The sequence below is a fragment of the Mercenaria mercenaria genome, chromosome 3 (genome assembly GCF_021730395.1).
Source record: "Mercenaria mercenaria strain notata chromosome 3, MADL_Memer_1, whole genome shotgun sequence".
Lineage (NCBI taxonomy): Eukaryota > Metazoa > Mollusca > Bivalvia > Venerida > Veneridae > Mercenaria > Mercenaria mercenaria.
The window spans coordinates 36121395-36136177 of record NC_069363.1 but is presented as its reverse complement, the minus strand read 5'-3'; the positions used below and the strand labels follow the sequence as shown (position 1 = coordinate 36136177).

Sequence of the window (14783 nt, the reverse complement as noted above, 5' to 3'; positions counted from 1 at the left end):
CAGGCTGAATGTTAAACTGTAAAAATTCATACTGAAACATTTGTAAATAAACGAGCTGCTTTTGAGAAAAGCGCATGTCTCCCACAACTGCCTAATCATCTGAATAGTAGTATATGAGTCAACCATGCACCAAGACCTTGACTGCCTAATCAGACTTTCAGTGCTTCGATTATCAAAAATAAGTGTCAAGGGCCATAATTCCGAAGTGCCTTGGCCGATTTGGCTAGTTATTGAACTTGGCCGAGGACTTAGTGGCAAACCATTTTGTTCAAGTTTGGTGAAGATTGGATGAGAAATGTTCGACTTAGAATGTGGACAAGATTTGTGACAGACAAACAGATAGAGAGACAGACAGACACAGACAGGAGTAAATCAATATGTCTCCCACACCACTGTATGGTGGGAGACATAATTTCTGCCTGAAATGCTTTTTTAAGCTATTTTGGCATTATGGTTAAATTTTAAATACCTCCACAAACAGAACCAATACTGTTTTGGTGTTAGAGGTTTGAATTTTATTTAACATAGGTACCCTGGGACTTTAGGCATCTATAAAGTTGGGCATTGTGCTCACTGCTACAAATAGACACTGGCGTTTATATGACTGAAAAATTGTTGAAAAATTGTTTAAACACAAACACATACACACTAGGCAACTGTGCAAAAGTATTTGCTTCTTCAATATCAAAATGCTTGGTTCTTTCCAACAATATCTGGTTTTATAAAAAGAATAAGCTACTTTAAAGACTATAGAAAGCTTGTCCCAGATATTTGTCAAAAACCAAGGTTGTTCAGAAGAGAAGGGCCTATGTGAAACGAGTGTTTGTTTCCAACTTTTGCAAAGATTATACTTGTCAGAATTTCTTTCTTTTAAGCAACCAAGAAAAGTATGATCCTTTTTTATTTCTGTTCATCAAAGTCTTGATTATCTTCTTGTTACATTTTAGTCTGGATCATGTTTAACATTCAGATAATCTGTAATGGGGCTTTCAATTGCAGCTTTATCATGCAACATCCAGAAACAAATGTATGAAGATTTCTGAGGATAGTAGGCACTTTTAGAATTTCGAAAAAGTCTCGTTAGTGATTTAATTTTAGGGCCAGAAAAGGTTTTTTTAAATGATTTAAAAATAATTTGCATGAAAAGGTTGCTCATATGATGAGAGATTCGATTTATTCACCAAAAAGGTGAGAATTGAACCAGTAATTGAAAAGATTTGGTGTCAAAAATGACTGAAATTTACGACAGAAAATATCCCCATCAAAATCATTTAGGGATAATATGAAAACTAATGGAGACATTTTGAAAATTCAGAAAGTTCCAATTACCACACAGTTCTTTATAATGAAATATAATATTCATAGAATTGTCTTACATCCAAAGAATTGTCAAAGAAAAACATTGTTCTTGAAAGGTGGCTCAAACTCCTCACCATTTATTCAGTGTACATGTATATCAAGGTTGTGGGATATGTCTGACCTTCCTTAGATATCAAGTATTAAGCTTTTTTTTATTTGTATTATACATACATTTTCTCCCAGTTTTTTGTCTAAAATATGTCAAAATGTTGTTTATGTTTGCATATTAGGCATTTACAAAAAATGAGTATTTTTTTCAAGCAATATTTTGTGCAATGTAATTAATCTCAGTTTTCTGGAACTACTTAAAATTGATGACTAGAAATTATTTAAAATTGAATCATGTCCAAAGAAATTTCGTAGTATTGCCACCAGGAACTTACCACCTTTCATGTATTGAACTGAGAGTCGAATTTTATTAAAAAATTAGAAATTGTGTCCATATATAGGACACAAATGCCCCAACATATTGTGCCATCCTCTATATAGCAAAACCTACTAAAGGGCCATAACTGCAGTAAAATTATTCAGAAAAAAAAAACCCTTCCTTTATGGTCATCTGCACATCAAGCTTGTTCATCTGTGAAAGTTTGAAGCAAATCAGGATAATAGTGTCGGATGAGTAGGACACACAAGACTTTTCTCTATATTTCATATAGTAAGGACTATCAAAGGGCCATAACTGTGGTAAAAATAGCCACAGAAAAAAATCCTTCCGTTTTGGTCAACTGCACATCAAGCTAATGTTCATCTGTGAAATTTTGAGGAAAATCAGGCAAATAAGATCTTTCACATTATTCCATATAGCAAAAACTATTAAAGGGCCATAACTATGGTAAAAACAGTCAAAGAAAAAAAATTCTTCCTTTATTGTCAACTATGCATCATGCTTGTTGATTTGTTGATCTGTGAAAGTTTGAAGCAAATCAGGCATATAGTGTGAGAGGAGTTGGCATAAAAAAAGTCTTTATAATTCTGGTCATTTTCATGAAGTTCAGAGATTTGTCAGAAAAAGCCATAACAGTCCCCAAACCATTCTCAATTTAATTTAATAGTTTCATATAGTCCCTACACCTTTCTTAAGTTTATAGTTTTATGCAGCTGAGATGAAATAAAGTTGGTTTGTTCAGTGTGAATTGATTTTCTGATCCAGATTTTTAAAAAATCTTTAACAACTATAATTCAACGGCAATTAGTGAGGTGTGACATCAGTTATCCTTGGTGTTTATTGCATTATTGTTATGAACTAAAAGTACAGACACACATATAGAAGAGGCTTTGGTAGAAAAGCGCATGTCTCCCCCAATGCATAGTGGTAATAGGCAAGAAGTCAATATGGGACAGGAGCAAATGTCAAAGAGACACTGATGGTTGGCTGCAATAGGGATCATCTAACCGACATGTCCAATCATCCCACTAAGTTTCAACATTCTGGGCCTAGAGGTTCTCAAACAGTTTTCCATGGTTCTGATCCCTGTGACCTTGACCTTTGATCAAGTGAATCCAAAATCAATAGAGGTCATCTACTGCATGTTCAATCAAGTTATTGATCAGAAACAGTTTTTCATGTTCAGGCTCCTGTGACTTTGACCTTTGATCTAGTAACCCCAAATATAATAGGGGTCATCTACTCTGTAAGCCCTATAACCCAATGAAGTTTGAAGGTTCTTGGTCAAATGGTTCTCCAGTTATTGATTGAAAATGAAGTGTGACAAACAGATGTGACCTTGACCTTTCATGGAGGTACCCCAAAAACAATAGGAGTCGCTTACTTTGTAAGTCCTATCCCTATGAAGTTTCAAGTTTCTAGGTCAAATGGTGCTCAAGTTGCTGATCGAAAATGGATTTCCTTGTTCTGGACCCTTGTGACCTTTCCTATAGTGACCCCAAAATCTACAGGGGTCATCTACTCTGCATGTCCAACCATCCTATGAAGTTTCAACATTCTGGGTCAAGTGATTCTCAAGTTATTGCTCGGAAATGGTTTTCCATGCTTAGACCCCTGTGACCTTTACCTTTAACAGAGTGACCCCAAAATCAATACGGTTCATCTACTCTGCATGTCCAATTATCCTATGAAGTTTCAACATACTGGGGTCAATTGGTTCTCGAGTTACTGATCAGAAACAGTTTTTCATGTTCAGCCCCTGTGACTTTGACCTTTGATCTAGTAACCCCAAAATCAATAGAGGTCATCTACTCTGTAAGCCCCATCACCCTATGAAGTTTTAAGGTTCTTGGTCAAATGGTTCTCCAGTTATTGATCGGAAATGAAGTATGACAGACAGATGGCCCCTGTGACCTTGACCTTTGATGGAGGTACACCATTACAATAGGAGTCATTTACTTTAAGTCCTATCACCCCATGAAGTTTCAAGGTTCTAGGTCAAATGGTTCTCAAGTTATTGATCAGAAATGGATTTCCATGTGACCTTTAATAAAGTGACCCCAAAATCAACAGGGATCATCTTATCTGCATGTCCAATCACCCTATGAAGTTTCAACATTCTGGTCAAGTGATTCTCAATTTATTGATCGGAAATGATTTTCCATGTTCAGGCCCCAGTGACCTTGACCTTTGATGGAGTGACTCCCCAAAATAATAGGGGTTGTCTACTCCATAAGCCCTGCCAACCTATGAAGTTTGAAGGTTCTAGGTCAAATGGTCTTCCAGTTATTGATTGCAAATAAAGTGTGATGGACGGACAGGGCAAAAACATTATGTCTCCCCCCAAATAACAGCCCACCACATAATTATTTCAGAGATAAAGACAACAAATTTTGCCACTTTTTATGGAGCCAGTCAGTTGTGAGACATGGTATGTGAACTTGTCTTGTCATCCTTAAGTTTAATTAGCTATGTGTCCGTAGGGACCCAGTCCTACCACTGTATGCATATTTGGCCATAACTGCTGTGGCTGTTTTACATCCCAATAACAAGAGGGTCATGATGACCCTGAATCGCTGACCTGAGTAATATGAGCCACAAGTTTAAAATGGCAAAATGATGCTAAAATATTAGAAAGTAGGTCAGTATGTCAAATTCATGGTCACTGAAACTGTAATATGTATGTCATCCAAATTTCAAGGCTGTATCTTAAAAAACAAAGTAGGTCAGTAGGTCAAGGTCATAGACAAGTGACCCTTAATCCCTTGGGGTCATCAGATAATTATAATTAAACAGCCTAGGAAATATGATCTGATAATTTTTTAAGTATTTATTCCTATATAACTCGTATAACAAGTGACCCCCAGGGCGGGGCTTCTTTTCACCCCAGGGGCATAATTTGAACAATCTTGTTAGAGATCCACTAGGCAATGCTACATACCAAATATCAAAGGCCTAGGCCTTGAACTTTCAGACAAAAAGATTTTTTTTTTCCCTATGTTAAGTCTATGTTAAATTTGGGACCCCCAGGGCAGGGCCTCTTTTCACCCCAGAGGCATAATTTGAACAATTTTGGTAGAGGACCACACGGCAATGCAACATACCAAATATCAAAAGCCTAGGCCTTGCAGTTTCAGGCAAGATTTTTTTTTTTTTTTTCCTATACAAGTCTATGTAAAATTTCAGACCCCCTGGGGCAGGGCCTCTATTCACCCCAGGGTTATAATTGGAACAATTTTGGTAGAGGACCACAAGGCAATGCTACATACCAAATATCAAAGGCCTAGGTCTTGTGGTTTTAGACAAGAAGATTTTTAAAGTTTTTTCCTATACAAGTCTATGTAAAACTTGTGACCGCCTGGGCGGGGCCTCTTTTCACCCAAGGGGCATAATTTGAATAATCTTCATAGAGGACCATCAGATGATGTCACGTGCCAAATAGCTCTACGCCTTGCGGTTTTGGACAAGATTTTTGAAGTTTTTCCTTTCGGTTGCCTTGGCAACCAGAATTCTGCATGGAATTAAATTCTTTGAACAATTTTGAAAGGGGCAACCCAAGGATCATTCCTGTGAAGTTTGGTGTAATTCTGCCCTGTGGTTTTCAAGATTTTTTAAGAAATTGTCGACGGTCACACGATGCACGACGGACGACAAACATCAAGAGGTCACAAAAGCTTTATTTATTTATATTTGGGTTTTTAGGGCGCACCAACACAGTATATGTTATATGGCGACAAACAGGACTACAAATTTTGGTTTCACATCTCATTTACATCTAAATAAAAACATGAGGTATAGAATAAAAATTTGCATACCTGCTGGATTCACAGAGTTACAGCAAAACCAAGTGTTAAAACCCTATTAGTCACCTCTTACAATCATGCAAGGGTAAGGCAGTGGTTCCAATTCTTTTCATACACAGATCGTCCCAGAACCACATGGGATCACCATGAGCCTTTGGCTCAGGTGAGCTAAAAACACCAGGTTCACAACTTCACATGCTGAATAACAATCTTTTGATGATTTTAGGTTAAATCCTTTTGGAAATATGTACAACACAATTCAGACAGAAGGATAGACAGATGTAACATCAAAGGCAAATAGAAGTGCTCCCCTGCCACTCCAAAATTATTGGGGACACAAAAATGGTATCTGTATTTGTTTTAGAGAGATTTTAGGAAAACTATTTGGATCTCCAAACACAGTTCAGACCATATGGTGACTTTCAACACGGGAAGACCCTTCAAGTACCCATCCAAATATTTTTTTTTCAGAAGCGGGTTAGCATCTGGTAGCACGCCCCTTATTGGATAATTTCCTCACATGACCAAATCTGACCCACAAATTCAGTGATTGGTCAGTAGAACAAGTGAACACTATAGTCGCTAGTATTCTAAATCAGTTTAGAAGTGTTCAATATACAATACAGCAGCTTGTATCTGGGTGAAAAAGTTATAACAGAAAACAGAAATGAGTCAAACTTCTTTAATGATTATGACAATGTAGCATATGGTAAGTACATTTTACAACAATATCAAAACTTTCATTAACAAAATCTGAACATGAAACATGGAAAAGCAAAGAAAATCAGGACTTTTTATTACATGATCATTTCTCTATCATAATCAATTAACAATTACTCTGTTGTCAGGAAGAAAAACTTTTTCAAGACAGCTATCAAAAATATTATTTATTTATTTATTTATTTGGGTTTTACGGTGCACCAACACAAAATATTAAGCAAACAATTCTATCACTTTACTGGCTTAATTTTCTTAGTCAATTCTGAAGTTTAAAAAAATCAGAGTATAATCGAATTCCACACAAAAGAGAAAAATATAATTTGACTGCAAAGAACTACCTTAATAATGATGATGACAGCTAAAACAAAAGATTAATATTTTCTATACTACTGTTGGATTAAACTACAAAATGCAGTAATAACTCCTGATCTGTACCAGGATAAATGAGCCACACCATGAGAAAACCAACAGTGCATTTGCGACCAGCATGGATCCAGACCTGCCTGTCCATCCATGCAGTCTGGTCAGGATCCATGCTGTTTGCTAACGGTTTCTCTAATTGCAATGGGCTTTGAAAGCAATCAGCATGGATCCTGACCAGACTATGCAGATGCGCAGGCTGGTCTGGATCCATGCTGGTCGCAAATGCACTATGTTGGTTTTCTCATGGCACGGCTCATTAATGTAATTATGCATCACAGTTGATGGCTTTTATGCCTAGTGATTTCCGTTTAAACAGGATCTATTTAAATTCATGTAAGGGTATTGCGTAAAATCAATAATGGTCAAAGCTATAACAAATGATTCAAAAACAAGCTTTCACAGAAAGCTTAATTTATGAGTGATTTTAAAACTTTTTTTTAGGAATGTTCCAATACATGTGAGGAAAAAATATCAAAACACACTAGGATAAAACAGCAATTTCTAACCCAGAAATTTTCAGATGAGCCCTAAACTGTGTTTAAAGATGCATTATCTACATAAACTATGAAATATAATAAATATGTCCAATATCAACAAGCAGTAAAGTAATGTGTCTCAAACTTAGTATTGCACAACAAAGAATAAAATAATGAAAACATGACAAAAATATGACTAAACTAGAGATGGCTTTTAGTCGAAGCACATGTCTCCCCATACTGCTTCATCTAAACAGGAAGGTGATTTATATAGCTATATCACAAAGACATTTGTGATACAGGTTAATTTCTTTGGAAAATAGAAATGTCTAAAACTGTATACTATGGTTTACAAAAAAAGACAACTCAAGTTTGCAACGTGTTTGATATTGAAATACTTCTTCAGGCAAACATACAATGTATACTAACATATGTATGACATTATGACGTCACTTAACTGAATACGAAATTGTATGCAATCATAACTGATAAACAAAAATTATATAAGCATTTAAGCCCAACATGGTGGGCCCCATACAGGATACTTATATATACTAAGTATGTTGTCAACTTGACTCTGACACATAATGCTAATAATAAAAAATAGCCTTATCTCAAAATTTATATCAGATTACTTACACAAAATATACCTTTCCATCATTTTAAAGAATTTCCTACAGTTTTACTGTTTTCGTATTCTTATATTCATATTGACAATCCATTCCATAACTTATTTATCTGGTTATGTTTAACCAAATTTATTCTAATATTTTGGAATTATATTACCTAAATATATTTATAAACAAATGTCAAATCTAAAATGGCATTTAATAACTGGAAACAACCTTTAAGAACTATTTCGTTGTATTCTCTGTGACAATGTGTATCAAGTCATTTTTACATATTTTGCAAATTCTTCAGGCTATTAAATATATAAATATTATTACTTTAAATGGAATTCCCAAGTGACATTAACATAAACATCTCTTCAAAAACAAGGGCTTTGCAAATAGAACAAGCTACACAGGATAATTACACTTTCAAAAATTATACTGCATTACTGACATACTTATTATACAATTTATATATAAATGATGAAAATCTGTTATTAAGCCCGAGTAAAATGGAAAATATCGCAGTTAGTGAACTTTTTAATACACATTAGAATGGTATGCAGTCAATATAAAATTTATGCGAGTATATAAAAGTTTTGACGTCCCTAATTCTATTGTATTGAAATCTCTAATTCTGTTGTAAGCACATGTCATGGAGACTGAAGATCAAGCTTTAGTATCTGAAAAACTATCTTTGAAACAAAGTAAAGGGAATGCTGTACCTAACAATCAGCATAATATAAAAGCATAAATAATCTTGAAATACATAAATGAAAGGCAAAACCCTAAACTCATTCAATCATTCATCTCAATTTATTCTCATCATACACTGAAATCCCTACTGGTATACACAAATCTGAAATCAAGGCAAACTTCTATCAGAAACAATATAAGAACAAAGAATGAACAAAGTACTCTTCATCAAGCAATGAAATTTATAACTCAACACTATTTAAAGATAAGATCCCCCTGTGAGGTATAGGTACAGTATATTATTGAATGATCACAATAAATGCGCCCCCATTATGATCACTCTAGCTCCTGTACTATTATACTTGCATGCACATTAATTGACAGGACTGTAAAGACTAAGCAATACAAGGTTTTTTTCTCATAATGCATGATCCTGTATAGACTTTCCTTTCTCACAATGTTAATTTTTACAGCACCAATAAAATTTCAGTAAGACTGCAAGTGCCCAAATTATGTTTTAATACAGGTAGACATGTTATGTGAACAAATAGTTAAATGCACATTTTTAATGAAGAAAATCCACTTTTTTGACAAAAGTAACTTCACCAAAATGCATTTCAACCTGAAATTGCCAACAATGTCACAGTACAAAGAAAATTCAAACTAAGAGTACAGCCATATGTAGACAGTGTAAGCAGATTATGGAATATCAAATTAATTACAATACCTCACAACCTTCCAGTTTTGGTAAAATAAAAACATAAATAATTTCCTGTCTGATAAAACTTTGACTAATAATTAACATAAAGATAAATATTACACCAAAAAATATTACACATCTGAACTTAAAATACAAACATTCAATAATAAGATATATAACACATGCTAAATATATTGTAACCCTGTAAAATTCTCATTGCTCTAATATGAAATTTTAAGGTGGTATATACATTCTTGATTTGATTTTTTTACAAAAGATCAGGAACACTGATGAATATCAGTCCTTGACAAATAAATAATTATTTCACAGAATTCAATTTAAAGTTGAATGTTTTTTTCTTCTTTTTTTTTAGTTTACCGCCATTACTCATATTCCTTTAAAATACTCAATGTAAGAGCTGCTTTTGAGAAAAGCGCATGTCTCCCACAACTGCCTAATCATCTAAATAGTAAGTCAGTCTTTATATACTGTTTACTCATTACAAATATACCTTTGAAGAGTAAAAAGGCTGATTTTGGGTAATTCAAGGGCCATAATTCTGAAGTGCCTATGGCGATTTGGCTAGTTAATGAACCTGGCCAAGGAGTTATGCTCAAAAACATTTGGTTCAAGTTTGGTGAAGATCGGATGAGAAATGTTCGACTTAAAGAGTGCGGACAAGATTTCTGACAGATGGACACACACACAGACAGGAGTAGATCAATATGTCTCCCACAGCACTGTGTGGTGGAAGACATAATAACTAACATCTACTAAAATGAACAGATGAAATAATACATCCATCAATGCTCTGCCCTGCGAGGACTCCTAACTGTAAGGAATGACCAATCCACAAGACATAAAATAATATCCTTGTAATACAAGTTGATTACTAAGAAAACAACCAACATTCGTCAACATAGGTCGAAGTAAAATCAAAACAAAATCTTTTAAATATAACAAAAAAAGGAGCAAGGATTGACCAGTAATGTATATCAGACTTAAAACCTAAGCCCTAAATATAAAAAAAAAATCCAATCAAACAGGTCCTTCACTTAAGTGAGCCTCTTCACTCAGTTTTCATCAAGTCTTATCTGTACTGTGTATGCAACTAAACAAAATCTTCTAGGACATATTAACAAAAACTGTGTAAAGATCCTTTGGAAGCACAAAACGCAATGTAACAGCAGACTTGGTTTGACTGAGTCTGTTCATGACAGATAACCTTACATGCTTATTATGATAAGTAAGAAATAAATGCCTTTTCCCTGCCAGTATTTTGAATGTTGAATGCAACACTGTCATAACTCTTTTATTTGATACAAGTTACAAGTTTTGCATTCAATCCTCCAAGTAGCCTTTGTATAGACTAATAACCATACAAATTTTGAAATGTATTAATGCAATGTAAAAACTACATTGATTTCAAGGTACTCTGATGTTTATAATGCTTTTAAAATAATGGATAAATATTTAACACCACTATTCACTACCTTTGTTATTTCTTAAATTTATTTTTAAATCAAACCTGACAAACCCCAATTTTTCACCTTAATGACTGGGCCTGACATTCAGCGTTTTACTAAAATAGATGACCTCAGAAATATATTTTCACAGATTTCTTTCAACTTTGTCTTTATACCAGCTAACATGAACTGAGTAAAAACTATTTGTATAGCATAATCTATGGACCAGCAATTTAAATAAGGCGTCATAACGACATTTATATATTACACTACAAACTAATGTATCAGCAGTCTACACAGTAACAAGAGTTGTCCGTAAGACAGCACACTCGACTTTTCTGTGCTTGATTGAATTAGAGCTTTGCCAGTAAAAATTTTATAAAACTTTAACAAAAAAAAAACAAAGAGCTGTCCGTAAGACAGCGCGCTCGACTTTTCTCAATGCTTGACTCTGAATTAGAGCTTTGCCAGTAAAAAAATTCCAAGTTAAAAAGGGACATAACTCTTGTCAAAATTCAAATCAGGGTTATGGGAATTGTGTCTCCTGGTGTAGACTTTGATAGTAAATAACTATTTTGAGTTTCAAGTCAAAAGCTTTAATAGTAACAGAGATATCTGACTTTATCAAAAATTGTAACAAAAAATTCTAAGTTAAAAGGGGCATAATTCTGTCAAAATTCAAATCAGAGTTACTGGGATTGTTTCTCCTACTGTAGACTTTGATGGTACGTAAGTATTTTAAGTTTCAAATCAAAACCTTTGATAGTAACAGAAATATTTGACTTTATCAAAAACTTTAACCAACAATTCTAAGTTAAAAAGGGGCATAACTCTGTCAAAATTCAAATCAGAGTTATGGGAATTGTGTCTCCTGGTGTAGTCTTTTATAGTTAATAACTATTTTGAGTTTCAATTCAAAAGCTTTAATAGTAACAGAGATATTTGACTTTATCAAAAATTTAAACAAAAAATTTTAAGTTAAAAAGGGGCACAATTCTGTCAAAATTCAAGTCAGAGTTATGGGGATTGTTTCTCCTGGTGTAAACTTTGATGGTAAGTAAGTATTTTAAGTTTCAAGTCAATAGCTTTGATAGTAACAGAGATATTTGACTTTATCAAAAACTTTAACCAAAAATTCTAATTTAAAAAGGGGCATAATTCTGTCAAAATTCAAACCAGAGTTATGGGGATTGTTTCTCCTGGTGTAGACTTTGATAGTAAGTAACTATTTTAAGTTTCAAGTTGATAGCTTTGATAGTAACAGAGATATTTGACTTTATCAAAAGCTTTAACCAACGACGACGCTGACGCCGATGCCAACGCTGGCGCGAGTACAATAGCTCTACTTTTTCTTCGAAAAGTCGAGCTAAAAATTTATGTTAAAAAAGGGCATAACTCTATCAAAATTCAAATCAGAGTTATGGGGATTGTTTCTCCTGGTGTAGACTTTGATAGTAATTACTATTTTAAATTTCAAGTCAAAAGCTTTGATAGGAACAGTGATATTTGACCTTTATCAAAAACTTTAACCAAAAAATTCTGAAATAAAAAGAGGCATAACTCTGTCAAAATTTAAATCAAAGTTGTAGGGATTGTTTCTCCTGGTGTAGATTTTGATATTAATTAAATAGTTTAAGTTTCAAGTCAATAGCTTTGATAGTAACAGAGATACCGAATTTTGACTTTATCAAAAACTTTAACCAACAGCGGTGAGGCCGACGCTGGGGCGAGTGCAATAGCTCTACTTTTCTTTGAAAAGTCAAGCTAAAAAGGACCAGAATTTTGTTATGTATCCCAGTATGGTCATATACAAACATACCCAAACATACAGATGTAACAGTATATTCTAACCTGTTACCAGCAGGTATCTGAATCATTACCTTTCAGCCAAATTAAATGTATAGACTAGTTAAATGATATAATGAAATTATATGAAATATCACTTTTTAAAAAAAACATGGTCCTTTATATACTGGTACTCTGCCGAACTATGGTCCTTCATATACCGGTACTCTGCCGAACTATGTGACAATGACCGTCCACTTGAAATTTCAACCATTATCTTCTTCTGTATGTCCAGAGTAACGTTGCTTGATACCTTCAAATATTGTAATGAGATTCTGAAGCCCGAATAAATAGCCATCGTCAATGCCTTTATGCGGTGCATCATCGCTAAATCCACGATGTGTGGAATGTGCAAAGTCTATCATTCGTACATCCACCAAACAGTTATCATCTTGAGTGGGAACATTTAACTCATCACTGTTCACTTGAGTTTCACTGTCAACAACTGAATTTACAGATTCCTTGTCATCAGGTCTATCCTGTTCAATGTCAATGTCTGGTATCCCCTCTCGTCCACCGTACATTATCAGTAACGAGCTGGAATAAAATCTGAACGATTCCTGTTTCTTGACAATCTTGTAAAGGTGTTGAAGACGATTTAGTATGGGGTCAACAAGTTCCAGCCTCATTTTCTCACCATCATACAAGAAGAGTTCAAGACTTTCTTTAAACTCTGGCACCGTAAGCTTACGACCAAAGTATTTATTCTGACATACAAACTGCCCGGAGGTAGACTGGTACACCTAGAAAAGCAACAAAATATGGTCATTATATTTACATCTTAAGCTGGAGGCATTGGTTAAAGCTTAGTATCAAAATGCCCTTGCCTAATACACTAATTGTTTTAGTACAGCCTCATCCTCAAATAGTATAAGGAAAGGCATCACTAAATGTTTTCCTTCTGACAACTTTCTAAAATTGTTTATTTTGAGCATATTCTTATCAGGATTTCTCATCTTGAGCACTCAGGTCAGGAAAATGGCATTACAAATTTATCAGAAAAACATTCAATGAAGCATATTAAAACCAAGGTACTTTAAAAACATTACGACGGTATTGCACTTTTGTGTTGTTATTTGTTCCGTTTGAAGTCACACTGACAATTTTAAGTCAAATGGCAATATTCCAGCTTGAAGTGGTTGAGGAAGACCCCTGGTGCCTCTCTGGTCACTATTTTAGATGGACAACATACTGTTAGCCAGCTGGATGGCTTTCATCAAATTAAAAAATTTTTATACCCGAAGTGGTGTTCCAATCCCATAGCTGTGAGGGAAGCCTGTGACATTACTCACCCAGGGAGGCCCCCTAGTTAGGTATATGGACCCAAGTGTTCCTTAACACAGTTTTCATGGACATATACCTTGAGAGAACCTCAACAGTAATAGCTTTGATGTTTTATTGAACTCAGACTAAACAATGGAATTCCACTTAAATTATATTCTTTTTAACCTTCTATGTCACTAACTACTAGCTAAAATAGTCAATTGAAGTAAGAATTCAAAAAGAAATTAGTATTAAGTTGCAACTACAAAACAATACACTGGGAGGTGTTAAAAAGGTAAGAAAGGAACAACAGAGAAATAGTATTTTTTTAACATCAGTTCACCAATGATTATGACAACAATATCAAAATGAAAAGTGTGTCAAAGTTTGTCAATATTCCTTTTTAAATTTGTCTGCATCACTTTGCCCTACATTATAAACCTGTAGACAGTACTGATTAGTTTGTATGTTGGGTCATCACTGTTGTGAAACAATTTTTAACATTATGCAACTGGCCAATGATTCCTGATGGAGCTAGGCAGACTGGCTTTCTTATTATTTCATGCAGTAATATACAAAGAGTATAAGGAATGTTACATTAGTCATTGTTTTGTACTGTAGAGTAACATCACTTCTTGTTGCTTGTGTTTAGCTGGTTTACAGATTGGCATGAAGTGTTTTAGTTACACCAGTTAACAACAACATTAATAAATGGACACCTCACAGATCCTGCATTAATATATTTAAGGTGATCTATAACTGTATGATATGCAAACATAATTTCTTCTAAAGCATGCTGTATATCATTGTGTTTTCATAAGAAATTTAAAGGTATATAACAAATAATTTCGCTGTTATTAAAAATTACCAAACTTGACTGTTGTCAACACTGAAAAGTCACGGCCAAGGCAGCTGTGTCGTTGTTTACATTCTAGCCTGCCCTGTAGCCATGCTCAATCCTGCCAAAAACAAAGGCAATTTGGTTCCATGCAAAATCAAGGCAAGGTGAAAGTTGCAAGATTATCAGCTTAGC

The 14783-nt window shown here is 34.4% G+C and overlaps 1 protein-coding gene across 6 annotated transcripts in view; it reads right to left on the bottom strand.

Moving 5' to 3' along the window:
* Nucleotides 1-6218: 6218 nt before the first annotated feature.
* The window catches only part of LOC123525076 (inositol hexakisphosphate kinase 1-like), a 47399-nt gene continuing 38834 nt past the window's right edge, over nucleotides 6219-14783 (bottom strand). For all 6 annotated transcript variants that reach the window (XM_045303806.2, XM_053538197.1, XM_045303805.2 and 3 more), the window contains exon 7: nucleotides 6219-13230. In XM_045303806.2, the coding sequence (XP_045159741.1) occupies nucleotides 12694-13230 (537 nt within the window). In that variant the 3' untranslated portion in view covers nucleotides 6219-12693. The remainder of the gene's footprint in view (nucleotides 13231-14783) is intronic.